The 27,777-nt window shown below is 48.3% G+C and overlaps 1 protein-coding gene across 1 annotated transcript; it reads left to right on the plus strand.

Annotated features, from left to right (window-relative positions):
• The first annotated feature begins 12,995 nt into the window (after positions 1-12,995).
• On the plus strand, positions 12,996-26,698 carry LOC135398393 (uncharacterized). Its single transcript, XM_064629801.1, has 5 exons — positions 12,996-13,365; positions 13,478-13,600; positions 21,783-21,901; positions 25,224-25,364; positions 26,309-26,698. The coding sequence occupies exons 1-5, from the start codon at positions 12,996-12,998 to the stop codon at positions 26,696-26,698; spliced, it is 1,143 nt and encodes a 380-aa protein (XP_064485871.1).
• Positions 26,699-27,777: the final 1,079 nt, after the last annotated feature.

Consider the following 27,777-nt stretch of genomic DNA (forward strand, 5'->3'; position numbering starts at 1 on the left):
GAAATATCAAATAAGCTAAATAACCTACAATGCGATTATTATCGGCGGCATGTTTTGTGGCTGGGCTGTCCAGGTGTCGATGTGCAGCGCAAACGGATCGTCATGTTGTACACATGACATTATCGGGTAAACATAAACAAGACTCCGCCACAACTTCCGGTCCTTCCGCGACTAAGGACGCTCGGAACCAGCCGCCATGCAGAATTATATCTTTCGCTTTCCTGATTTGTTGAAAACGGGCGGTGTACGACTTTTTGTGGCAGTTTGAGTTGCCGCAAAAAGGCGTGTACGACCCTCTCTGTCTTCAAATCAGAAGCGATAACTGTATCAATCGGCACAGTGCGAAGTACTTAAGATGTCGTTTTGGCACCAAACCGGAAGCGATGAAAACGTCATGTTAAACAACTTCGTACAGCAAGCCCACGGTGACCAGGAACCCACGTAAAGATGATATCGCGTATGTGCGAGGGAACAAGTGGAAGCAGAAGGGAGAGCAAGACCTGGGAGGGGGTCGCCAAAGCAGAAATGACTGAAAGTGAGTCTGAAAGCAAGATCACCCTTTCCCAGGAGGGCGGGACCCTTCTGAGGGCTAAAACTATGGCAAGGAACTCGCATTGAAATGGAGGAGTGAAATCTGGGAGCCGCACTGGGAACTGGAAATCGAGCTCACGGAAGAAGAGGCCGACCCCAGAGAGCTCCTCTAACAGCGAGGCGTCAGTTGCGACCACTAGATGGTGCGGAAACTGATGGAGATGGCCCGTTAGCACTGTCTGCGGGGTACGCAAGGGAACATGACGAACACCCATAAGGAAGATGTCAATGACACGTACAGAATGAGGGTCCAGAGGGGCATCAAGTAGGAGGATATCCAAGAGCGAGACCTTTAATGACAGAAGGAGTTCCTGGACGAAAACTAATTGCGGAGTATTTCTACGGTACCACTGCCGACTTAGCCACAGCCGAGCATCCCTGACAGCGGCATTGTTTTGCAGCGCAAGGGGGTTCTGACGCAGTGACAGGTAGATGCTCACAGTAAGCAGCCGGGAACTAGCCTTGAGAGAAGGCATACGGGCCTCAAGGACAAGTGCATCACTAGCTGAATACCTGGGAAGGCCCAAGCAGAGGGCCCGCCGTACCAAAATGTACAGTTTGGTTATTTGCCAGTTGGGCAGGGAAGAAAAAAGGACTGCACCAAACTCCAAAATTGGCCGCACGTAAGATCGGTACACAGGGCGTTCCTGCGCATGCCGACACGGGGGCTAGAGCACCGATGGAGGACGCTGAGTGCTTCGTGCCTTTAAGCACAAGTGATCTATGTGATAACGCCACCTCAGCGAGTCATCGTACCACATCCCCGAGTACTCAAGCTGCTTAAGCTGACGGACCAATTGCGGCCCAACTTGTAAGCTGATGGTGATCGGAGTGTTCAACGGAAACACGAGCATGGCTGACTTATCTACATTCAGGGAAAGGTGCACAGAGCTCATCCAGGCTGCCAGGGTCTCCAGGTAGGCTTGTAGCTTAGCGTATAACTCAGACAACGAAGGCACCGAAGTAAAGAAAGCAATGTCGTCTGCGTACGTAAAGGTCGTAATCCCCGGATCAGAAGGGGGGGGGGGGAGCCATTAAAACGGTGAATAATGTGGGAGGGAGCATCGGTCCTTGGGATACACCCCTACTCTGGGGGTATGATGAGGAAACTATAAGGGACCAGGAGAGCAGAAGAACGAACGATCAGAGAGGAAGACCATGACCCAAACAATCAGGTAAGGGGGAGTGTTAGCATTTACCAACTCCTGCAGGAGCACAGAATGCTCCACGGTGTTATAAGGTTCAGCAACATCTAGAGTTACTAGCCCAGAGAGAAGTTTACCTTCCTCACATTGCTATCGTCCTCTGCCGACGCGCTGAGACATTATGACGTGAGACTCTGGCGCCCTCTGTGAGGCGCGGGCGGAAACGCTTCAACTTCAAGCAACTCCAGAATCTCTCTCTCCCCCCCCCCCTCCCATTTCTACCTACACTTTACATCTATCGCTGAACAAAAAGGCGCATAAATGTAACCCTCAAAAGCTTTGTTTTTGCATTTGTGCTGGCCTTATACACTTTTAAAAATGAACTTCACCGCATAGCACGCTCCTAGCCAACCATAATCTCGAATGATATCGTTATCTGCCCTGATTTGTTGAAAACGGGAGGCGTACGTCTTTTTTGTGACACTTATGCTGCTCATAATTGTCACAAAAAAGGTGTACGCCTCCTATCCCGAGTGACTTAAGACTAACATCTCAATTTTTCTTTTACCAATCAACCAATCAATCTTTCTGCTCCATGCACCCGTTTTGCCGTTCATCATCCGTACCCCCCCCCCCACCACCACCACCATAACTGCAAAGCAATACACGCATAAAAATTGGCCGGTATCTTATTGCTTCTTCCAAGTTTCTTGAAAGTATTATTTGTGACGAGCGTCCATCCCACTAGATAGCCCTTCCAGTAACGTGCGCTCGCAGGAGCCATCATGACATGCCGTCGAGGCGTTACTGGAGGGGGAGATGCCCTGTGAATGATATTCTACGCAGACTGCCCGCAAGGGCCGATAGCAGGTGAATGGTACATAGTGTCACTACCCTCCCCTGACACTCTCAAATTCTCCCCAGGTGGGGAATTCCCCACCGATCCGGAATTCCCCACCGGTTCAGAATTCCTGCTGTAAGGCACTAGAAGGCTCAAAACACAACGGTTTTCAGAATGATGTCATTCTTGCTGTTCATTTCCTGAGAACGAGGGGGGCGTACACTGCATTTGTAACACATTGTGTATATGGAAATTACCGTAGAAAAAGCGCACGCCTCTCGTTTTCAACAATCAGGAGACATACGTAACTTCTTAGTGCTGGTCGACTTTGAGCCTGCGCTGTTAAAACGGTGGGGGTCATGATAGGCTTGCCGTTGCTGGACACACGCGAGTAGGCATCGTACCGACTACAGTACAAAAAAGAAAGAAAAAGGATACAGGGGTGAAGGTGAGGTATGTACAGGATGAATGACACCGCAATGAGACCGAAGTGCAAGGTACTTAGAGGGGTCTTTGCGGGCAACGCCCGTTTCCTGGAGAAAATGCACGAGGTTACGAATTTCTGTAGATCGCTCTGCGTAACCACCCCCAGGGATATATAGATGGGTAGAAATCCAGCGAACCGGTAGAATGTAGGAAGGGAGTTGCCTCAGGACAGAAGCCGCCGATATTTCGAACAGAGACAGAAGAAGAACAGTCTCTGTTCGAAATATCGGCGGCTTCTGTCCTGAGGCAACTCCCTTCCCCCAGGGATATATAGGATTTTCGTCAATGTGCCGGTCCTGGAGTGTGCAAGGTAGGATTCACGCGCAGTGTTGTACGCGCGGCACTCTTTGAGGATGTGTTCGATGATTTTGAGGCTGATCTCAGAGACCGCAGCTGGCGTCATCCCTTGAGCCGATCAAGCACGCTAAAACGGGTGGGGGTTGGGATGTAATGGCAGGATCGGCCCGCCGCTGTTGGTCACACAAAATTGGGACTATAACCACCCCAAAAAAGAGGGATGGAGGATGGAGGGTTGGGATGCGTAGAGGGTGCGTGAGTTCGTCGGGGAGTGCAATGTGTTAGAGGAGTCGTTGAGCAAGACCCGCCTCCTGCAGAAAGAGAACAAGGTTTCTCGCTTTAGGGGAACGTTCGGCATAAGAACCACCGGGGTAAAGGATGTACGCTAGCGTGCCAGAGCTGGAGTTAGAAAGATGAGCTTCACACGCAGAGTGATATGCTCGGCAGTCTCCGAGGATGTGCTCGATTGTTTCAGGTTGTTGACAGTGGCCACAGACGGCGTCATCCCTAGAGCCGATCTTAAATCGTTGAGAGTTGGTGAACGCAGATCCAGTGCGCAGCCTATGAAGCATGGTCTGTATACCTCGTTAAAACGGAACTTGACCGCGTAACATCCTCCTAGCAATTCGGATTGATGGATGGATCCGCCTTTTTTGGACACAACGCATTTTGCTTAACGTGCATAAGAGAGGCGTACATTTTCCTGTTCTGAGCAAGTCTGAAGACGGAACGATATCATTCTGAATGAGCGTTGACTCCGCGCGGTGTTATGCGGCGAAGGGGCACTCAAGTGCAGCACTTTCTCCTCGTGGAATGTAGGATGCCGTGACATCGACACTAAAGTAACGGATATATTCGCTGCATTCTTCGTGATTTACGCTTTCCGTTTGCTCTTCTTCTCAAGTAGGGCGGCATGCCATTGGTTTCCTCAAACGATTTGCCCAACGCATCGCTGGACATTGTTTGAAGAGACCAGTGACAGACCGCTTGCCACGCTTCTTGAGGAGGAGAGAAGAATCACGAATGACGCAATCAAGTGTGTGATGCGATCAAGCTCTGTTTTTATGGTGCACGAACTGTGTACAGGCGTATATTGATCGAGAAAGGACACAGGGCCTGGGGACTGGGGAAGCTAGAAAGGAGTATAGTGTTCGTCTTGGACCGACTTCATAGCGAACTCTCCCTAGCGCTCCCCGGAACGCCTTCCGGAAGGCCCAGGTAAAACATTTGAAAGCACAAACCATGGGATTCATAGAATGACTTTCAACTCTAAAAACGGAACTTGGTCCGTGGTGATCCCCACGTAAGGAAGGGTGCTGTATCCAAGTTGATTTCATCGAAAGCTGGTACAGACTTATTCCGAAATTCCGCGTACGAACCTACCTGAAGACGTCATTACATTGTCGCTTCTAAAGAAGAATTGGAACCAGCAACTGTCCCGTCGTGAAGTTTAAATCACTGTTCGTGAATGAAGTCTCCGATTCGCCTTGAAATTCGCCTCTGGAGATCATACGTCACACTTTGAGCAAGATACGGTACCAATAGCTTACACACGTGGCACGAGACTCCGTTGGCAAGTAACCCAAAAAGACGGAGGCGTCGCTAACAATTGCCTCACAACGTACAGCCACGCATTATTCTTATCAACCATTATCGAAATGGTACCGAATAATAGAGAGAGAAACACTACAGAGCGCCGTGTATGGAGTGTGTAGACACTCTAGACGTAGATAACTGCGATGAAAGATGAAAGTCACTGAAAAAGTTAGCCAGCTGTAGGGATCGAACCCACATCTTCTGGATCCAGAAGATGTGGGTTCGATCCCTACAGCTGGCTAACCTTTTCAGTGACTTTCATCTTTCATCGTTGATTTCTTAGGCAATTTGAGGCTCTGTTTGTATCTGTCCCTTCTATGTTGTTCCAGCCTCAGAACATCAGTTTATCTCTAGATAACTGGTCCACATTTCTCAGCTATACCTTTCCTTTTTAAACCAACCAACCAACATGGTGGACCTTTCTTGCATAGCAGGGTGCAGACAAACCAAGAGATGGAAGATGCTTGTAGCGACGTTATAAGCAAGCGTGAACGGCCGCGTTAGAGACACATTAATTCCGAGGTTCCCTAACAGCAAAATGCTCTCCCGAATTCCCCACTACCCCTCCCCTTCCTCATCCCTCCTCTCATTCCAAAGTGGCTCCTCCGCCAATATTGGATACTCGTAGTTCGCGCGGACTCCAACGCATAATGTTCGGTCCTCCCCGCGGTGTCCGTGCTGCACCTCATTTGGATATTGGATCTTCATCCGCGCTTGGGAGTGCATGCGCTGTACGTACGAATTTCATCTTGGACTGATATTGCATCTGACGCATGGTGTCGGTGAGTGTAGTGACCGCAATGGGGACAACTGTCTTACTTGCGAACCTAAGCTCTTTTAACTTTAATGTGTCACATTTTATCCGTGGCAACGAGCAGTTTGAGGTGCATAATGCAAAAACCCCGAGACTAGGGAACACGAAGGGACAGACACAACACGAAGTCTCAAACACAGCTGAAAATTTTACTTCACAAACAAGAAATATATACAAACAGAAGGGAAGGAAACACCAGTTGAGAACAAAACAGGAGGTCATTTCGGGGGAACGAGCAGTCTGTTCAAGGCCGGACCAAGGATTACGGAAGGTTTGCTGACACAGTTCCCACAAGAAGTTATGAAAAGGGTCTCTCTCAAAAGCCTTCTGTGAGGGTCCACTTCGGATGCCTTTACAATGGACCTTTTCCGACAACGCGTATGCGCATGCCCAGCCCCTGTGTCCGCCATCTTTGAGCGGAAAACATCGCTATGGACCCACCTGCGGGCGACTGTCATGTTCATTGTGGGGAGATAATCGGTTTCAAGGTTACGCGGGCGGTTGAGGTCTGGTGATGAGTACAATGCGCTTTCACTCTTTCCGCATTCTTCTTCCAATCTTCTCTGGCTTGTACTTTCCCACGCAACGTACAAGTCCGAAAAGTGTCACCATTATTGGGGGGGGGGGGGGGGGGGAGAGACACGACGTCGCGAATATGGAAACGGCCCATTGTTTCATCCCACAGAGGGAAGCAATCTGAGCATTCTTCCAAATGTTTTGCAATTTCAGAGTTTGAAGCTTTGTTTTTTACTTTTAATGAATGCTCTCTCAAACGATCATTTAAGCAACGTTTTGTCTGGCCAATATAACAGAAACCACAAGCTAATGAGATCTGGTAATCAACGTTTGAACAACAGGGGACAAATTTATTCCGGTGATTCTTGCAAAAAACTTCAGGTTTGGCGAAAGGCGTGAGGCGGTCAAGACGGAAGTTGTTCTTGAAAACGATGTTGATTTGAAACTTCTTCGCAGCGGCTAACAAGTTGTGAGACACTTTGTGAAAGAAAGGTAAAACCACCCGTTTGGGGACAGAGGGCTTAGTTTCAGGTGAACCAGGAAGCAAGGTGTTTAACAAAACATTTAAAGCACCAAGTAACATGTGATGGGGGTAACCAGCATCATTCAAACGGAGAAGCTGACTTTCCACAGAGGGAGTGATATGATGACAACAAGATTTTTTTACGGCATCTGATAGGATACCTGTGATCAAACCCCGTTTTACAGTTTTAGAATGACAACTTCAAGCGGGCAAAATGGGTTTAGCTTGAGATTTGCCGTAAGACCAACAAAGAGCGGGTTATAACAAGAGCCTGATATCAAGGAACTGAAGCACGCCAACAGTGGGGAACTCACTGGTAAATACAAGGTCTGGGGCCGCGGACACAACTACATTTTTACACTGATCAATAACACTCTCATTGGTGGAAATGAAAACCAGATCATCTACAAACCTTTTTACAACGACATCATTTGAAGATAGAGAGGATATGATAATACAGCGTTGTCAATTACACTCAGGTAAATCTCGGAAAGAACAGGCGCGATACTCGAGCCAATACAGATACCAGTTTTTTTGGTGTACAGATGCCCGTCAATACTTATGGCAGTTGATCTCAGATAAAGTTCTAGTAAGTGCAAAAATTCAGTCACAGATATACCAACTTTCGATTGAAAGCGCACCAAATTATATTCAAGAAATCTGCGTACTCTAATCAACAACACATTCTCTTGCAGTGAATAGTACAGATCCTTGATGTCTAAGGAATAAGCAAAGCATTTCTTTCCATGAAACAATTGTAAATCCGAAATAAGTTGTTCAGAAGTTAAACCACTAGGGACAAAAATAGAGGAAAATCCATTTTGCAAAAAGATCGAAACAATTTTTGCCAGGTGTGATTCTCATTGATTACGATTCTAAGCGGCATGTCCACCTTGTGATCCTTGATGATGATGATAATGATTGAAAGAAAAAAATGCCCGGGCCTCCTTGTGATCCTTGAGCAAGAACTTTACAGCGAAAATTCCACGAGAAGCAGAGCGTATACAGTTACATAGGGCAGTCAGATCATTGTCAAGAAGAATAGAACAAATCGACTTCTTGATCTTGTCCAAAGCATGGTTATACGGTTTCAAAACGTTTCCAACAGCTGCCGACATCTTAGATGCAAAAACACTTTCAGGTAGAACAGCGAATTTTCATTTTTTCAGCATCATCTTCACCAGCTCGCTTGCTTCCTAGCCATTTTTTCAGTTTGAGGTGTTAACGAAAGCCAGGTCGCATCGGCATAACACGGTCGAGCTCCTTGGGAGTTGAGAACAGCTTCGTTGCCATATTGATTTGCTGGTGATATCTTTCTTGGTGTGAACGCTTTTAATATCGACGGCGCTTTCAACCGTACTATCTTTCTTGGAATAAACGACAGGTATTATGGGCTCGGTTTCGTCGCGCTCCTGAGGGAGCCGGAAAATGATAGCCCCCCCTTTCATGGTCTCCATGTATCACGGCCGCTGTTCATAGCTGAATGTTACATCGAGGCAGATCCACCGTTGGAGGCAGGGGAGCTGTCGTTCTGAGCAGTTACGAAGATGTCACTCTCCAGAAAACGGAACTTCACTGCATAATGCGCTCAAAGCCAACCATATGTAATCTCGAATGACATTGTTCTCTTATCTCCTTTCTTTTTTTAATAAACATATTCCCCTCCCCGTGGTTTGTTGAAAACGTCTTCGCATCCCAACTTCCTCTACACTGAAATTAGTCTTATCGATGATTGCTCATTTAGATTATACATATTGCCCTCATCTCTCGACGTTTTCATTAATACGATTTCGTAGAAATTGTAATTAGTATCACCGGTGTGTAACCAAGCAAAACACTAAACCCGACTCTTTACCGCACGCACTTCAAGCGTCGCATGCGAGTGTGTTAAGACTTCTAGGAGAATATAATGCGAAAGTAGTGTCATTAATTGATGGAAGTGATGGCATAAGAAATGCATTACCAAGCATGAAAAAAATTAATTAATAATATAACGCATTACCTAACAAAACTGTATTGCGCATTACAAAACAAAAGTAACTTCCAAACTCTGACGGCGCAATGCCCTCTAAAAACAGAACTTCGTCACATAACACGCTGAAGGCAGAGAACGATACCGTTATCACTTCTGGTTTGTGGAGACGCACGTCACGCCCTCTCCTCAAATCAGAGGCCATGATTGTGTCACGTGGCGCAATGGTTGGTGTCGAGCGTGTTATGCATTGAAGTGGTGTGTGAAAGCTCAAACAATAAGGCCCGGGGGGGGGGGATATGTTTTTTATGATAAAAAAAAGAGAATAAAAGAGAAAACAGAAGGGAAAGTTAGCTAAGGGGAAGGCTTGCTATGCCCACAAGCAAACAAACAAACTAACAAAAAGAAGATAAAATCAGCAGACACAGAGAAAGTTACGAAAAAATACAGTAAAAGACGGCTCCTTCACTAAACGTTGTGCAGACAGTCATATATGACGTATCAGAGAGCGGCGAAGAGTTTAGATTCCCGAAGGAATCGTGTCAGCGCAGACATAACTTCAGAATGCTGAGGAGGGCCAAGAAGCACCGCGAGAGAAAGCTCTCGGTAGCCTAGATGAGCGAGACGGCGCAGGAGGCTCGATCGGTGATCTTCGTACCGCTGGCAGGCAAGGAGTATGTGTGGCACGTCAGCTTCTACATCACACGTGGGGCAAATAGTTGATGGATGTTGGCTCATCTTAAAGAGGAGGACTGGAGTTCGTGCCGCATTCAGCCGCAGCCGATGAAGCAACGATTCCTCGCGATGCGCGGGATGCGGCAGGCACAGCATGTGCCATTAGCGGGTCAATGGATTTAAGGAAGGCATTGGTACGACCTGGGGCCCGGTGCTGAACTGATCATTATCGTTATATTTAAAGTTGGCGCGCTACACAGCCGCTGTGGTACGCTCGCGCAAGAGCTCTTGGCGAATCACGGGCCGAAGTGCCGACTTCAATGCCAGCCACACTCTGTGGGGCAGTCATAGGAATTGGAGAAGAGGTAATGCCATTGCTAATTACCTATCTACCAGTGACCTAGTTGTGATCAACAATGGTAATCCGACGTATATGAGGCCGCCTCGATATATGAATGCCACTGATCTCACCCTGATTACCCCAGATATCACCTTAAAGTGGGAAACTGAGCCCGACACATGGGGCACTTCCCTATAGTGCTATCGCCCCCACGTCGGAATAATGTGCCCAGGAAAACGAAGAAAATAACGAACTGTGAGAAATACAAACAGGGACTGGCCAACTCCACGGCAGATGACCTGATTGACTGCATAAAAACGTCCTTGGCATATAGTACAAAGACAGCTTTTTACCCCGGCTCAATGCCTGTCCCTGACCTTAAGTATCTCAATCTCAGAGCCGTGCGACGTTGGGCACAGAGGAGAGCAATAAGAACTGGGCTCGAGGTCGACTGGATCTCGTACAAGCGAATCTCGGCTGCACATAGAAGACACGTATTAAAACTGAGGCGCACACAGTGGAATCAGCTTAGTGAGTCCCTTAATGCTCACACCCCCGTCACATAAGTATGGAGTACTCTGAGAGCCATTGAAGGCATCCTCCAACCGTCACACCCGTTGATCACGCTGCCCGTTTCATCCAAAAGAGAACCTAAGGATTTTGCTGAAGAGTTTGCCACAGAACTAGCGCGAATGGCCAGCTGCAATGACCATCGTCCATCGCTAAGGGACTCAGCGTCCGATGGTTCCTCAACGGATGATATTGCCATAACTGAGCTATGTGAGGCTGTCAAGGACTTAAAACGACGCAGCGCCGTTGGACCAGACGGAATAACGAATCAGGCCCTGAAGAACTTAGGTGATGAACAACTTATCTCTCTCCTCCAGCTATTCGACAAGGCCTGGTTTTCGGGAAGGATACCGAGCATTGGAAGCACGCCCGCGTCATTCATATATTAAAGAAAGGCAGACCGCCTGATCAATTGTCATCGTATCGTCCCATCGCGCTCACTTCGTGTGTTGGCAAGTTACTGGAAATAATTGTTCATAAGAGGCTGTGATGGGCTTTAGATCAAGGTCACCATTTCCCTGAACATATTGAAGCCTTCAGGAAAGGCAGCGGTACATCGGACGCAATTGCTGAAGTGGCCACAGGACTAAGGCAGGCGAGAGAGTTAAATGCATTCGCCCTTGCCCTGTTCTTAGATGTGAAGAAAGCGTATGATTCTGTAAAGCACTCAGTCTGTTTATTGGCGCTAACTGAAGCCAGGATTACTGGGCGTATCCGGAGATTCATTCTAGACGTTTTGCAAACAGAAAGTTCGACGTGTCTGTTAGCGGCCATATTAGTTCCACAAAATATTTTCAGCGAGGGGTCCCGCAGGGCAGTGTACTGTCCCCCACGCTGTTCAACTTAATCATGGCTGGGATCCACAAACTAATGCGCCCTACACCATATGCGCCACAACTGACCATATACGCCGATGATAGCTGTCTCCGCATAGCAGGAACGAACAAAGAGAAGATTCGCGACTCAGCCGACGTAGCAATAAACGCCGTCAACGAGGCCTTATTGGAGAGAGGGCTGGAGATATCACCAGAGAAGTCCCAATGTCTTGTCTACACCCCCCGAAGGAAACAAGTTGGTAGCGACTTCCCACGTCTAAGCATCAATAACGTCCCTGTTCCCAGATGTAAAGCATGCAAATACCTTGGTGTCACTATTAACAGCGCCTTGCGCTGAACGAAGCAGGTGAACGAAACCATTGCTAAGGGGAAGAAATCGCTAAATTTGCTCAGACGAATCAGTGGCAAAGCGTGGGGCTGTAGTGCACGATCCATGCTCCTTCTCAGCACAACAACAACAACAAATAGATCATGGCCATGGCCTGGGGTGATTCACCGCTGGAGAGCAGTACACTACCCCATTACACGCGAAACATGAGATGTGAGATATGAAAATGAAGTTATGGCAAGTACAACACTTGAACTCTCCTCCACTGGCTGCGCAGCGATACGTCACACAAAAGGAAGGTGAAGAAAGAAACACATGAAAGAAGCGCCAATGGTCATTGAGATGCAGGGGAGGACACTACAGCGTCTAGAGGAAACCGGTAGACAAGAGGAACTCCAGGAACATCAGAAGACATCGACGGTGTAGCCCATGGCTCTGACATGGACCAAGAATTGCAGCCAGGTTGAACGTCTGTCGGCTAGCACCACTCAGCTGAGCACAGAGTTGCCGCCTCTCCGTTTCGTAGAGCTTACATTCTATTAGGACGTGCTAAATTTTCGCTACGACGCCACAATTGGAGCATAGGCTGCTGTCACAGTATCCGATCCGGTACTTGAACTGGGGAGTGAAGGCTACATTGAGACGAAGCCTGTGCAGGAGGGACGTAAAATAGCGTGGTAAACGGTCTGGAACTGAGAAGGACAAAGTTGGATCCACCGAATACATGAGAGACCTGTCAGTGATGTTCCGACTCCACTGCTGGCGAGCTAGTGGCTGAATGAGCTCATTCAGAAGTGATCTCCCGTCTCCTCTTGATATTGGTACAACCGTCCGAGACTGTTAGGCAGCTGCTGCCGCTCTGTCGGCCTCTTCGTTTCCGCTCAAACCACAGTGACCCGTGACCCACTGCAGGGATATATAATGACCGTGTTCACTTAGACGCTGAATTTGATGGAGTATATCAGTGACGACTGGGGCGAGCGGTGCACGTATCCCCATGTTGGCTTACATTGAAGAGCAGCCTTTGAATCTGAGTAAATAACCCAGGCCCGCGGATCGTCACACGATATCGTACGCAGAAACAACAGGATAGCATATAGCTCAGCCGACGTTGATGATGTGCGGTGTGAGAGTCGGTATCCATGCGACACACAGTCCGTTGGGATAACAAACGCAGACAATGAACATTCATGACTGGTGGATTCGTCAGTGAAAACTGCAGTGTGGTCAGTATAGCGACTATGCATCATATCCTCTGCAAGCTGTTTCAGAACTGATGTAGGCACTTGGTTTCGTTCGGCCTTGTTGATGCCGCTTTGCCTTTCAGAGCTCTCTCATGGCTTACTGATTTCCTTCATGGACGGGAACTGTTCGTCCGCACAAGCCAGGGGGATACAGACTTTGTCGAGTTGACCCATAGGGTGCCCAGGGGAGCGTTCTGAGCCCCATCTTATTTAACATTGTTATGGCTGGCCTTCGAGGTTGCGTCGGTAGGAAAGTGGCTATCTCCATCTATGCTGATGACATTTGTATCTGGACCAGCGGTAAATCCCGTCCTGCCCTCCAGCGACGCCTCCAACTCGCTCTCGATGCTATCCAGCAGTACCTGTCACTGGCGGGCTTAGACATATCGACGGAAAAGACAGTAGTGCTTCCTTTTACAAGGCGGAACATGAGGCCCTTCCAGCTTTCCGTTGCTGGCATACCGTTGAAGCGCGTGTCTCACCATAGGTTCCTCGGTCTCACTGTTGATGCTAGGCTCTCTTGGCGGAGGCATATTGCAAGCTTGGAGATCAAGATTCACCGTTGGATTGCAGTGATCCGTCGCTTGACAGGCATGAGATGGGGCAGTGACACGAGCTCTCTATTGGCCGTCCACAGGGCTTTGGCTCGAGGGTCCCTCGCGTACAGTTTGCCGGTGCTTAATGGCCCTGCCGACATCTTCAGATCATAAGCTGCAGTGCCTCCTGGCGCGCAGCCTTCGTGTGTTCCTCGGCGTCCCTCGAGCAGCAGAGACCCGAGCAGTTATTGCTGAAGCGAGGGACACCCCGCTGGAGGTTCTTCGCTACGGTGAGACCTGCCGACTTTTCCTCCGCCTTTTATCTCATCATCGGCGGCACCCGCTCGTATCGAAGATCTTGAGGCGCAAGCACTGCAAGGTCCGCTCGGTGATGACTCAACTGAGGCCGAGCGTCCCGCGTTTCGTAGTGAAGACAGTGGCTCCAAGTGCCCCTCCATGGTCTCTGGCAAGCCCAGTCACCCGCCTAACTGTTCCTGGCCTGCATGGAAGGAAAAGGGATACAGCCCCGTGTGTCGCCAAGCAGCTTACGCTGGGCATGATGAACGATAACTACACGGCGTCAACGTCAGTTTTCACTGACGGGTCATCTACTCGAGGTGGATCGTCCTCGGCATTTGTCATTCCATCTCAGTCAGTCTCCTGTGGTCACCGTCTTTCTCACAGAACATCGTCTACGTGTGCCGAGCTTTACGCCATTCTATTTGCTATGCAAAAAATATCAGCCAGTCCAGCTCAGTCCTGGGTCGTCTTTACAGACTCAAGACCCGCGCTCCAGTGTGTGGCCAACTTGGGGATACGTGGACTCCTCGGTCCTGTTGTCTTTGACATCCTGCAAGCTTATAAGAAGGCGACCATTGCAGGGCACACTGTAGTATTGCAGTGGATCCCCGGACATGCCGGTATCAGCGGCAACGAGGAAGCAGACAGAGCCGCATTGAACGCTCATCAGCACGCAGCTTCTTCCCCGATAATGATGTCGTCGGGCGACCGAAGACACCTCCTCTCGTCACTCACCGGTCCCAAGATGCAGGCTCAGTGGGAACACGACATAGCTCACTCCCTTCTCTCTGATGTAGACCCCACGCTTTCTCTCGTCCTTCCTCCGCGACTACCGTGCCCCTTAACTGCTCTCTTCCACCGCATGAGGCTCAACGTTGCCTTTACACCTGCCTTTCAACACCGTCTCGGCTCCACCTCGTCTTCCCTCAGCCCCACTTGTGGAGTGCACGGCGACCTCAGCCACGTCATCCTCGCTTGTGGGCAATACCACCACGAGCGTGCTCTAATGGAACTCTCTATGCAACGCATTGACAAGCGGCCGTTCAACCTAGCGAAGATCCTCGGTCCGTGGTCGAACGCTGCCCACCAGACGCAGGGCCTTCGTCTTCTGGCGGAGTACTTGTGTTCCACCGGTCTGGCGACGGCTCTTTGAAAGCCCCATCACCATCCCTTCATCCTCCCCCAACGCGAAATAGGGCAGTGTACCGCCTCAGCGGCGGTGAATCGCCCAACCCATCACCATCCCATGTATCTGTGTGTGTGTGTGTTTCGTTTGACGTTCACCAGGACCAGGAATTGACAATGAGATCGATGGTAATAGAAGCGACCACGGAGGCGTCGTGGACACCACTGATTTTGCAGGAAACGGGGGAACCTTAAGTTTCACTTCCATGAAACAGTTGCATGCATTACTTTGCTTCCGGCAACAAACTTTTTCTATTAGTGGATCGCGGCAGTGGTGAGCTCTGAGGCGCAAGTAACTGGCAATGGTCTCCATCTGCCGTAAGACTTCAATGGGTATTTCGCGGGCTTCTGCTATCACAGCAGAAGTTTCCGCAGCTCTCGGGACGCCAAGACATACCCTTAAGCTCTGTGCTCCTTGCGTCTGTGAAATTCCGTGCAAGACTGGTAGGCTATACAGCAGAGTCCCTCGGACTAGGGCTTTCTGGATGGCCAGAAGATACTTCTCACTCATTCCTCACTTGGGCCCAGCAAAGTGACGAATGACAGAAATCCACCGGTGTGCCTTTGTGTCCAGGTGATCGATATGTTTCTTTCAGGACAAGTTGGAATCTAGGATGACACCCAGGAATCTATGGTGTGCTACCTGCCTAAAAGGCGTATCGCCAAGGAAGAGCTGATACCCATGCATATGCTTCCAAGTAAAAACCATGGCTGCTGTTTTCTCAGTTGATATGTTCATGCCTGCCTGTGTTAGGTACCGCAAGATGTTATCCAGGGAATGCTGAAGACGATGCAGGATTGCTGGTCTCGATTTTCCAACAGTCCAAATGCAGACGTCATCGGTATAGATATATATAATTACTTTTGGGGCGATACAGGACTTCAGGCCTGCCATTACAAGGTTAAAAAGGATAGGACTTAAAACGCTGCCTTGTAGTACGCCCTGAGTCAAGACAACTTTCGAAGTGACTCCTTCTTGCGTGCGAACAGAGAGTGTTCTGTGTCGCAAAAAATCAGCCAGCCACAAGAACATTCTGTCACAGAGCTCTTATTCTATATCGGATTCTGTAATCGACGCCGTACGTTGACCTGTCGCCAGCACAATGGCTGAACCTCGAGCGTCTCCATCGGGCCGGTATACGAACAGCGCTTGGTCTACCCAGCTTTTCCAGCATTACCTATACTTGCTGAACACATCCTGCTGCATTGCTGTGCATAAGCTGCGGTGCGGGAGAATACCTTGGCCATTGCAAGAATTGTACGGTGGAATGTCCTACATCCCAGAGGCTCTTTCACGGAAAGACACTCCAAAATTCGCAGCCTCGTCTGCTTACTTCAGGAATCTGGCCTCGCTCAAAGGCTATGAGTACTGCTCGGACTTCTCATCAACTCTGGTAGTGACTGCCCTAGATCGTAACTTTCGGCCGTCATCATTCCTTCATCTGTTATCACATCATATCATCTCATCCTGGCTACAGTCGTGACGCAGCCCACATTCGTGAGGCCAACAAGGGCAAGCCGGTTTTCATCACCACCACCACCACCACCACGGGCTGAAGTGCATTTAACGTTCGTTATGGGATAAGGACAAGTTGAACATCGGACCCCTGGACCACACCATTTCATCGGCCAATATACAAACCACGCCTATCCCAATGGCGGGCACTTCGTGCCGGTTCCATCGGTTAGTTGAAAGCAAGGACACATAAGTAACGATATTCGAGACGCCGCATACAATGCTTGTATATGATATGTACATGAGCGAGCCCGTCGTAACAACTGTTATATTCAGCCTTCAAAGCAAGAAAAAAAAAACAAGAAAAAATAAATCTGTCGAAGAAAGAAAAGAAATGGTCGAAGCAAGCATACATTGCGCAAACAGAGGAGGTAGTTGTTGTGACCAGGCCGACTTCGCCACATCACGTATTCGAAACCAACCACGGCATAGATAGATCCAAGGACAGCAACAGATAAATCGTCACTATGACATGGGGTGATTCACTGCTGGAGAGTAGTAGGACGATGCCGCTGTTCCCTTTGCTTTTTGGAGACATTGAGGCGCACGCCTTTCTGCGACCGCAATAGAGTCACAAAGCGTGCTACGCCTTGAAAAAAAAATGAAAAGGAAAAACGGATAAGTTTCGTTTTCATAGTGTGGATGAAGTATATAATGCTGAGGGGGGGGGTATATTTATTAAACGAAAGGAAACAAACAAACGGGGGAAAGGCCAGCCAAACGGGACGTCGGCTTGCTATTCCGCAACAAAAAGAAAATAATGATGATGAAGAAAGAAGAATGAAATAAATAAAAAAGAAAAGAAGACGAGGTCGTTGCAGTTACTGTAGCGCTATCCATGCATTTTGAGGCTCAGTTCAGTATTGCTGTAACCCTACTTGGCTCCGGCTTGTACATAGTATACGAGGGAGAAGTTACGCCTAATACAGTTTCTTTCTCTCTTTTTTTTTAAGTATTGCAGTTGAGTTATGCCGCTACAGGCGGGCATCCTCACGGAGAGAGTATGTAACTATTAGACGACTAATTGTCTCAATTTAATTAATTACCTCTTTCATTGGGCCCTTCCGAGAAAAAGTGACATCATGACGGGAGACGTCAGTAAAGAATAACTGTCCCAGAAGAAGAACAGTCTCTGTTGGAAATATCGGCGGCTCTTGTCCTGACTGGGGCTCTCCCTTCACAGTCTTAGTGGATCATTCTATTTTCTTTGTTTTTAATCCTGAAAGGAGCACGTAAGTTGAAATATCCAACGCTGAATTATAACGAAAGGAAAGTTAGGTAGCAAGCGAGCTGGTGGTGACGATCCATGACTTGAAAACCCGAGACGAGGTAGGGACGAAAACAGACACACACAAACACAGTCTCAAACTCAGCTGACAGGTTTATTGCAAAACAACATTTAAATAGACACTAGGTGGGAGAGTGGGGGTAAGCTAACAAGCTCTTCAAAGCGGGAGACAAGGTCAGGGAAGCTTTGCTGACACAGTTTCCATAACTGAGGATAGAAAGGGTTTCCCGAAGGAGCCTTCTATGAAGGTCCGCCTCCCTGGCCAACACCATTGTTCGATTCCTGAATTATATGCGGCTCTCATAGCTTTCTCTTTTTTTGTTCTTTTTGTCTGGTGCAGGTAAAGAAAAAAAACGCCCGAATGTATATTTATTTTATTCGTGGAGCTATTCGGGAAGTACTAAATCCCTATGGCGTCTTCATCAGGCACCGGAGAATTACCCGTCCCGCTTGAGTCCCGCTTGCCCCTCTTGAATACTCACTCCCAAAAAATAGTTACAAAACGTAAAGCAGGCTTCACCTTCTCGTGTTTCCATAGAAGCCATGCAATCTAAAAGCGAGTGTAACGTTGATAGCGCTTTGTATTCGTACGCAAGAGGCACGTTGCCCGTGTCGCGGCGAAGCATGTAATCCAATTTCTCCGGGTGAATATTGGGATCTTCGAAGTTCTGTTTAGGCAGTGATGGCCGCTAACTACTTCTACAGTAGTTTAGCTATAACTACTAACTACTTTGTGATGGAGTAGTTTAACTAGTAGTTCAACTACTTTTCAGGGGAGTAGTTTAACTACATGAATGTATTTTAACTACTGCAATGTATTTTAACTACATCTATAACTACTTAACGTTGTCCGTCAACACCAATCCCTTGCAGTGTTCTTGGACACCTAAATATGAATCACAAGCAGTGACAAACTATACTCTTGTGCCTACGTCGCTTAATTCACATACTGTCGTAAAATCCACTGCCTGTCTCTTGTATATTATGCGCTGACGAAAGAGCTTGCTGCGGAAATATTTTCTATGAAGTGAAAGCTTCCGCTATAAAGGTACGTACAACATACGACGGATCATGTACGAGATTTACACTCAGGCTCCTTTGTCACAGATCAATGTTCCACGCACAAATATTATGGTGGGTGTCGATTGCGCCACTGTGGACAGTAAAATATTTTCGCTTAGCCACGAATGATCGGTCACGTAGCCATCCTATGCGGTTTCAATGCAAATTCAAGAAAATGAGGCTTCACTAGACAAGCATTAAAAGTGAAGATTTAGTACACATGCACGGCACAATTGCTCTGCACCTCCGTTCTCATCAAACAAGTAGCTCAAGGTAAAAGTCGGGAGCACAATCGTGCCGTAAAGCTTGCGGCAAAATCGGAAGTAGTTGGCGCCTGCGGTAACCTAACTACTGTAGTTAACTACTCGAAATAGTAGTTTAACTAGTAGTTGCCACTACATTTCTGCAAGTAGTTGATAACTTCTTTTTAACTAGAACCAGGTAGTTTAACTAGTAGTTTAACTACATGTAGTTAACTACTGGCCATCACTGCATTTAGGTTCTAAATTTTCAACATGTAAAGAAGGCTTCATCTGCTGCACTGAAGCGTTGGGGTGAAACCCATCATCATATGGGCCGTGTCACGCGAGCACTGACTCCACGAAGAGTATGAGACACCGACGAGTAATCGAAATGTTGTGTAGTATTTGTAAAATATTATAAGAAAAGGACAAGTTTTCAAATTGGAAGCATTCACATATAGTTGACTCCGCCAAACACGCGTACCGAACAGGCCACTTCAATTTGCGTTTAGAAGCAAGTAATTTTGCAATACAATGCATCTATACGTTGTCTAAATGTTGATGCGACTGCGCAGCGGTGAGTTACAGGTAGTGTTGGTATCCGGGATATCCCGAATCTCGAGATCCCGGCCAGTGGCGTAGGGTATGCGTCAAATGGTGCGGGAGCGCCGTCAACCCCCCGCCCCGCAATAATATGTCCCTTTCCATCCGAGGCGATACACGATAAATAACAGTATCATATCGTACGCAGAAAAAACTCACGTGCTCGCCGAGGGCTTCTTATGTTGTTTTTGGCGTCACCTCGCTACAGAAAAAGAGAGGAGGTTGCGGTACTGGTGCAGCACGTCACCCCCTTCTGTCTCATTATCCGGAGTGGACCGCCCCCCCCCGCCCCCCCTTGTGACGCCACTGATCCCGGCTGTTTTTCACTCCCGAAATCCCTGTATACTTCGGCGCTTGAAGGGAATACTGCAAACCTGCTGTTGGTGCAATCGCGACGCAGAACTGTGGGACATTAACGAGTTTAATTTCTAGCACTCGTTTTGAATGACAATTCTTTGTCTTTAGCTGCCTGTCAAGCACCCCTATAGTGTGCGCATATTTCTTTGCTTGCGCGGTGCCGGTGAGCCGGCTTCGATTGTTGATGCCTCTGACAGACGCGCCGGTGCTCCGTCCACATGCTTTCCTTCTTTGACGGATATCGGTGGCGCCGAGCGCAGCTAACGACTCACAGAGGATGCATACTTCTCGGATTACGTACGGTAGTTCCTGACAAGTATCGTTTGCAGCTTCTGAACACCCTTCATGATTGCCATGTCGGGCAAACAAAGATGAAAATGCTTGCCCGCTCATACATGTGGTGGCCAGGCCTCGATAAAGATATTGAAGCCACAGGGAGACGTTGTCATCAGTGTGCACTTCATCATCGTCATCACTTCGTCATCGGTTACACTTCATCAATGGAAGCCTCCAGAGCAACCGTGGTTTCGGCTACATGCAGACTTCGCAGAGATGCATGGGAAACATTACCTCATAATAGTAGACGCATTCAGTAAGTGGCCAGAGGTGGTGCCTATGGCAGCAACTACAGCAACGAAGACAATGGATGCCACGAAAGACATTTTCGTGCAGCATGGGCTTCCACAGGTTCTGGTGACAGATAATGGACCTCCCTTCACCAGTCAGCACTTTACGGCGTTCCTCGCGGAACTTGGAGTTCATCAAGTTCGGACGCCTCCATATCATCCCTAAGTCTAACGGACAAGCCGAGAACTTCGTACGAACGTTTAAGACAGCGCTATCTCGCTCCGCTATGGAGGGGAGAGAAAATATCAGAGAGTTCCTGTTCAAATACCGAGTAACGCCGCATGCATCTACAGGTCGTCCACCCTGCGAGCGGTTCAACAGCAGGCACTATCGGTCTCTGTTGGACATTGTTAGGGCTTCTGATTATTCCCCCGATTCCCACGTCAATGGATGCTGGTGCCCGAGAGCGTCAAAGGTGTTGTCATAATAAACGAGCACGGGACCGATTATTTGGAAATGACGCATGCGTGTGGATGCTTGACCCACAGAGGAAAGGTCACTGGAATCGGAAAAATTATTGTGAAAGAAGGGAGGGTGATCGTCCATGCGCGGGATGATGGGAAGATTCATCGAGTACATAAGGACCATCTTAAGATCAGATAATCTTTGGAATCGTGGGAAAGCGGATTTTCAAAGACAGCGGCAGATCGACATCTTGTGCTCGAGGTACCGGAGTTTCCTTTGCCATTCCCCGAAGTGGAGGACCCACCATTGAGTGACAACCACCAATGGATGGACAGGCTATCGCACCTTCGAGTGAAGCAGCTCCTACAGGTGACAGTACACGCCGGTACCCCTTGACGATCCGTCGTTCAGTAGACCGCTATTGCTCGACTTAAAGGGGGAGCTATTGTAGTGGCGCTAGTGGGTAGGGTTGCGGACACTGAAGACGATGCGCGAGAGCACGGCCTGGATCATTCTTCTGGCTGATCCGTCTCGGGGCACAGGCTCCAACATGTACTGTCTCGTCTCTAGTTACTCCTATCAAATCGTTGTTATTCCCATGCATACCGACTATTAGCACGAGAACAACATCACAAAGGAAAAGAAACAGTATTGCTGGGGATCGAAAGTGTGTACGATGAGCAGACAAACGATATGTGCAGCGAATAATAATAATAATAATTGGGAGTAGATTTACGCATAAGGTGAATCCGTCCACAGTTGTGTGGCTAAATGATGCACCTTTTGCAGGGTAGGATTCCGGATAATTTCGGCCACCTGGGGTTCATTGTGCGCCGGAAATCTCCGACCCGGAGTGTTGAAAAGCAATGCTTGCTTGCTTCCCTCAGCAAAAGTGTGTGAGCGACTTCCCGCAGAAGGCAAGCGATTCATCCAGGCCAAATATGGGCTGGACGTTAAGTTTAGGGGGCGTGGAAAATTACCGAAAACTATGTGGGGCATTCCTTTGGTAAGCGTCACCATTTGAAAGTTGGCTTCACCAAACACTTCCGTATATTGGAGCAAGCCCACTTCAAGGAACGCCGAGTGTTGCTTAACTCTTTGTTTCTTTGCTCTTCAGCGTGATATTTGGTGATTTCTTCGCTATTTTTTGTACGAAGCCAGGGTATTCTTTTGGTTGGAGTTGCCATTCTATAAGGCGGCTTCACCTCACTATTGAAACGCATTTGGAGGGGCAAGGGAAGCTGTCATGGCCCCATTAATCTAACTTATCACTAAACTAACCAAGTTGATGATGTCTTAGGTTAGTTTAGTGAAGTTAGGTTAGATTAATAAGTAAGACTATTAATAATTAAGTAAGATTAATTGCGGCCATGGCAGCTTGCCTTGCCCCCAAACCGCTTCGATAATAAAGTTGGGAGGGCGAGGCAAGCTGCCACAGCCGCAATAATCTAACCTAACTTATCACTAAACAAAGTCTATGAAGGTTTAGGTTAGTTTAGTGATAAGTGAGGTTAGATAAATGGGGTCATGGCAGCTTGCCTTGCCTCACCAAAGCCGTTTACAAACGTACAGTTAAGCAACACTGAGCGTTTTTTGAAGTGGGCTTGACAGCAGTATTTGCAATACACGGAAGTGTTAGGTGAAGCCAACTCTCAAATGGTGACGCCTACACTCTTAAAAATGAACTTCACCACATAGCACGCTCCTAGCCAACCATCATCCCGAATGACGACGTTCTCGCCCTAGATTTGTTAAAACGGGAGGCGGAGCCTATTTTGTGGCCATTATGCACGGCACAGAATACGCTCCGCCTCCCGTTTTCAACAAATCAGGGGCGAGAACGTTGCCATTCGGGGTGATGGTTGGCTAGGAGCGTGCTATGTGGTGAAGTTCATTTTTAAGCCTATCCTGCTATTATGTAGAGTGGAAGTATTATACCGGCAGAGCGCCCAGGAAAGCCACACGAAACGCACGCAGGAATAATCAGAGTTACTACTCAATGACTGCGCACTGGTGCTGTCTCCGCTTTATCTCAATCCCGGGAACCCGGGATTCGTCTAGAAATGTCCAGATATCCCTGAACTGCAAAAATGGTCCGGGACTCCCAACACTAATTATAGGGTTGAAAATGCTGGCGCTTAGCGGAGAATTGCTGAAAGCGCAACGGCACAGGATAAGCGAGTAGATTCCTAATACACATGGATTCTATGGGAGGATACGAAGGTGAAGCCTGCTTTACGTTTTGTCACGAAGTTCTAGTCATGATGTACTTGTATAATGCTTGGGACAATACACACGCCGACAGAAATGAAGCGCACCGGCCTTCGGTACGTAATAACCTAAAAAGCACAACAAAAATAACCTAAAAAGCTTCGTCGGCATTTGCGGTCGTTTCGTACAGTTATGACATATGACCTGACATAAATGGATCGTGAAATGGCCCATCTTGAGGCCCTAAAACCTACGTCAAATTCATATTCGTGTGTCGATGCATTCGAAAGCTATTGCGCAAAGAGAACGACGCGAAGATATTACGTGGCATGGACGTAGAAATAGACGCCTCTTCCAGCTACTCCGGCGTATTCTCCGTCTGGCGCCGCTCTGAAAGAACCTCTTTTGTAAGAGTGGTTAAAAAACAGAAAGCAAGAATGAATTCGTACACTGCATATGTGGACCACAAGGCTACAAAGAGTACACACAAAAGAGATTCTCTCCTGAAAGGACTTTTTCCCCTATCGACTCTCGCTGGCCCATATTATTATACGAAGGCAGTTCAGATGCGCATTTCTGTCATAGGAAGATGCACGATGCAACAATAATAGAGCCGAGTTTCCGCGCTCAATTCCTGTCTTTCCACATATCATGGTCGTCACGTTGTCGCGATATGAAAAACTTAGCTAATCGCACAGAGGCTGCGTCTTTTTTCTTCAACTTGAGCAGCTCCGCGTCACCTAAGGTTGCCTCTTTACGTAATGAAGAATACCGGCTGAGTGAGACCAACAGTGACAGGAAGAACGGAGGATTTGCTGAGGGGAATAGAGGGGCGAAATGGAAGAGATTGAGAATAGGAGAGGCTAGCGCATCAAGATATGAAATACCGCACAGAAACACACTGTTTGTTCCGTTCGGACTATTCGTTTTACAATGTAGAGAAGAAAGAAGGAAGCAAGTGAAAGAAAGTTCTACAAGAAATTACTTATTTTTAGTAGTATACTTTGTATACTGCTGCGTGAAACGCTATTGTGGTAAAATGAGGGTGTCGAACCGCAAAAAAATACGGATTCGGTTCGGGTTCGGGTTTACGGTGGTTGGATTTCGTTCCGGTTCAGTTCCGCTTCCGTCACGCCAAAAATCGAACCGGTTCGCGAACCGGTTCAACGCTTCCATTTTATATCCCCCATAAAACTGCTTTTATCAGGACATGTGTGGCTAGTAGCTTACTGCTGCTGTCTGCATTGACGTTTTTAGTGACCAGGTACTCCCTTTAGTGAGAGAAAGGAGAAATGTATGAACACTGGCACATAGCGTCCACGCTGATGAAGCGATGTAGTCCTGCTACTTTCTGTTCCCGAAACGGCGTTGCCCCTGAGTCATGGAAGATGTCACAGGTTGTACCAGTACTGAAACCGGGGAAACCGCCTCGACAGCTTTCATCATTTCGGCCCATCAGCCTCACGAGTTGCCCGGGCAAGATCACGAAGAGACTTATTCTGAATCGTGTGGACTGGTTCTTGGAATCTCGTCGTCTGCTTCCTTGGGAAATGGCAGGTTTCAGAAAGGCGCGCTGTTCAACGGACTGCATTCTAAACCTTGTCATTCCCATCGAAGAAGCCCGGGCAAATGGTGAACTCACCGTTGCAGTCTTCCTAGATATAAAAAGGGCTTATGATACAACGAGCCACAGCCTAGTATGACCTTCATGACCTATGGTTTCTGGGCATCATGGGGCGAGCCCTTCGCTGGATCGCTGATTATCTTAAAAGACTATCTGTTTTCTTTTGGACACCTGAAGGTGACAAAAACCCTCTCAACCAAACAGCTGGTGTGCCTCAGGGAGGCGTCCTTAGTCCGCTCTCTTTTAACGTCGTTTTGGCTGCGCTGCCCGCCCTGTGACCTCGCGGCGTATAAATTAGTCTTTATGCGGACGACATCTGCATGTGGTCATCCGGTAAGGAGTGGCCAGCCCTGCAGCGTCGCTTTCACCAGAGTGCCCTGAACTGTGTTGGAACCTTCCTCCTGCAGAGGGGCATGGACGTCTCATCAGAGAAGACTGTAATGCTTCCCTTCACGCGCCGGCATCTAAATAAATTTCCACTGCATATTGGCAGCTTCGAGATACTCCGAGTGCCGCGTCACAGATTTCTGGGGGTAACTCTGGATCCGAGTTTGTCGTGGGCGGCAGAAGTGCATTGTCTAAAGACAAGAGCGGAGAGCAGATTCAACGTACTGAGATAGCGGCTCTCGATGGGGTAGCTCGACGAAAGCAATGCTTGCTGTTCACTGCTCCGTCATACTCCAGTTATTAGCTTACCCCATACCGGTGCTTCACAACCTCCCTTTCACGACACAGCAAGCCCTACAAACCATTCTTGCAAAGAGTAGTAAGCTACATCTTTGCGTTCCCCGAAAAACTTCCAACACGGTAGCCATGGAAGAGGCGCGGGAAACACCTGTAGCTGTCCTCAGGATGCAAGAGTCGTTTCGCCACTTCTCTCTACTGGCAACACGTCATCATCGCCATCCTCTGCTTCGAGCCTTATTGCGGCGCTTCAGCTCTGCCTTCACTCAGGCTATCCAGGCATAACGGTTGATTCTCCCTAAGCACAAGCAGCACATGTACCCAGCTGTTCCAACGAGGGCCCTGCAACCACCTGAAGTGAGGGTCAATATCCCGGGTCTACCATGCCGGAAAGGCGTATAGACTCAAGTCCTCCGGCAACTTAGTCTAAATCTAATGGAGAGGTCGGCGGGCGAGTTTTCGCCGATGCATCTACAACGACATCTGGCTCGTCATCTGCGTTTGTCATTCCTGAGATGGGTGTCGAAAGATCAGCATGGCTGTCGCACACCACCTCGGCTTCAGCAGCTGAGCTCCACGGGATCCATCTGGCACTAAGCTTCATCATTTCCTCTATACTCCATCATGGCCTCTATGCTTATCACAGGGTCTCTGGCCCTAATTGTTCATGATGTACTGCACCTATATGATACCGCAGAATCACAGGGACATGATATCATATTATAGTGGATTCCTGGTCACTGCGGCATAGCAGGCAATGAGACTGCGGATGCTGCTGCGCGCCGAGCACTTCAACACCGTCACGTACAAACAAAGGCCATTTATTTCGCCATAGGGCACGCAAAGAGAATGATACCTGAACTGAGACAACAAATGTGCAACTCTTCTTGGCAGACAGGATCTGCTCGATCTTCGCGGTTGTACAGGGTCGACCCCGAGCTACGCTTCCAGGTACCTCCGTCGCTTCCTCGGCAAGCAGCGTGTCTCCTGCACAGGCTCCGGCTGAATGTTGCGTACAGCGGTCGGTTGCTCTACAAATTGGCCAAGTCCCCATCTCCAAACTGCAGTGAGGTCAATGTTGTCGAGGCCACAGAGCACGTTCTCCTCAGGTGCTCCAAGTATGCCGACAGTCGCAGGACACTGGAAATAAGTCTGGCTCGCCTGGACGCCCAGCCATTTAACCTTGTAAAGCTCCTGGGTCCTCAGCCATTCAATCACCAAGCGGCTGCATGGAAAGCGCTCCTACGTTTCCTCGAAGAAACTCATCTGATTGACATTTTGTGACACTTTCTGGTCTCTCGTTTGTGACAGGTGTTCCCACTACTTCGGGATGTTTGTCTCCCGGCCGTCAACTACTGGGTTTTCTCCTTCTTTTTATTTATTTCGACTAACTGCGGCTAAGTGGCCTGGGGTAGCCAGTCTGACTTTGTCGCGACTTATATCCCAATTTTTTTCTTTTTCTATCACACCACATCACACCTGTTCCCCAAATTTCTTTTTTCACACGCACAGTGTCGGCAAGGTACACTTACAGCATTTAGACGACGGTACATGCCGGCACACTGCATTCGCAGCGTGAATCGATCTGAAACCGTACTGAAGCATGTCGAAAATAAGTCTGCTAGCCTTGCTCTGTCCGAGCTCACAGCACTGTACCAGTTAATCCACAACACAATTGCACTATCAGTACGTAGAACTCCATTTACTTTTCAAACCACGACCAATCAAACAGGCACCGTTCTTCTTCTCCACTTCTCATGTTTCTGACTTGTTTAATTTTTACTGCTCACGTGTATAGAGAAATGTTTTGCGCTTGCTTAATCACACATTAGTCCTATAGAGCTACACAACCGGCCTACACCATTCCTGCTTAATTCGTCCGCGTGGCGCTAGCCGCGGCGCTCACAATGACAACTGTGTTTCAACGTGTTAAAAAAGATGCTGAAAGCATATTCACTATGCGTCCTCGTTTGACAGATAGGTCTCGGCTACAGATGTCTCGTATCCCCAGCGTGAAGCCTACGCCGACGTCGCAAGGAAGGCCCCCGTTCCCACCCAAACCAAACGGGTCCACGTGTAAGGCCTGCATTAACGCGGAGGTCTGAACGGACGGGTGTCAATGAAATCCTTAGCAATGATGCCCCAAGTGTGCACCTTGCACTTACTTTCGCTACATTGAAGGCCATTTTGTCGATTTATTCCGGTGCTGCTGCACTACAAGAGGTCAGGACACTACAAGCTGCAGAAAAGTTGATTCCCTTCAGTTATTGACCAGCTTTATAAGCGGGCTACTGTTTTTCAATGGAATGCAAGATGGCTACGATCTAAGTTAGCGGACCTCAAATTGTTTCTACTCAAGCATC

Source organism: Ornithodoros turicata, chromosome 6, assembly GCF_037126465.1.
Source record: "Ornithodoros turicata isolate Travis chromosome 6, ASM3712646v1, whole genome shotgun sequence".
In the NCBI taxonomy this organism is placed as follows: Eukaryota; Metazoa; Arthropoda; class Arachnida; order Ixodida; family Argasidae; genus Ornithodoros; species Ornithodoros turicata.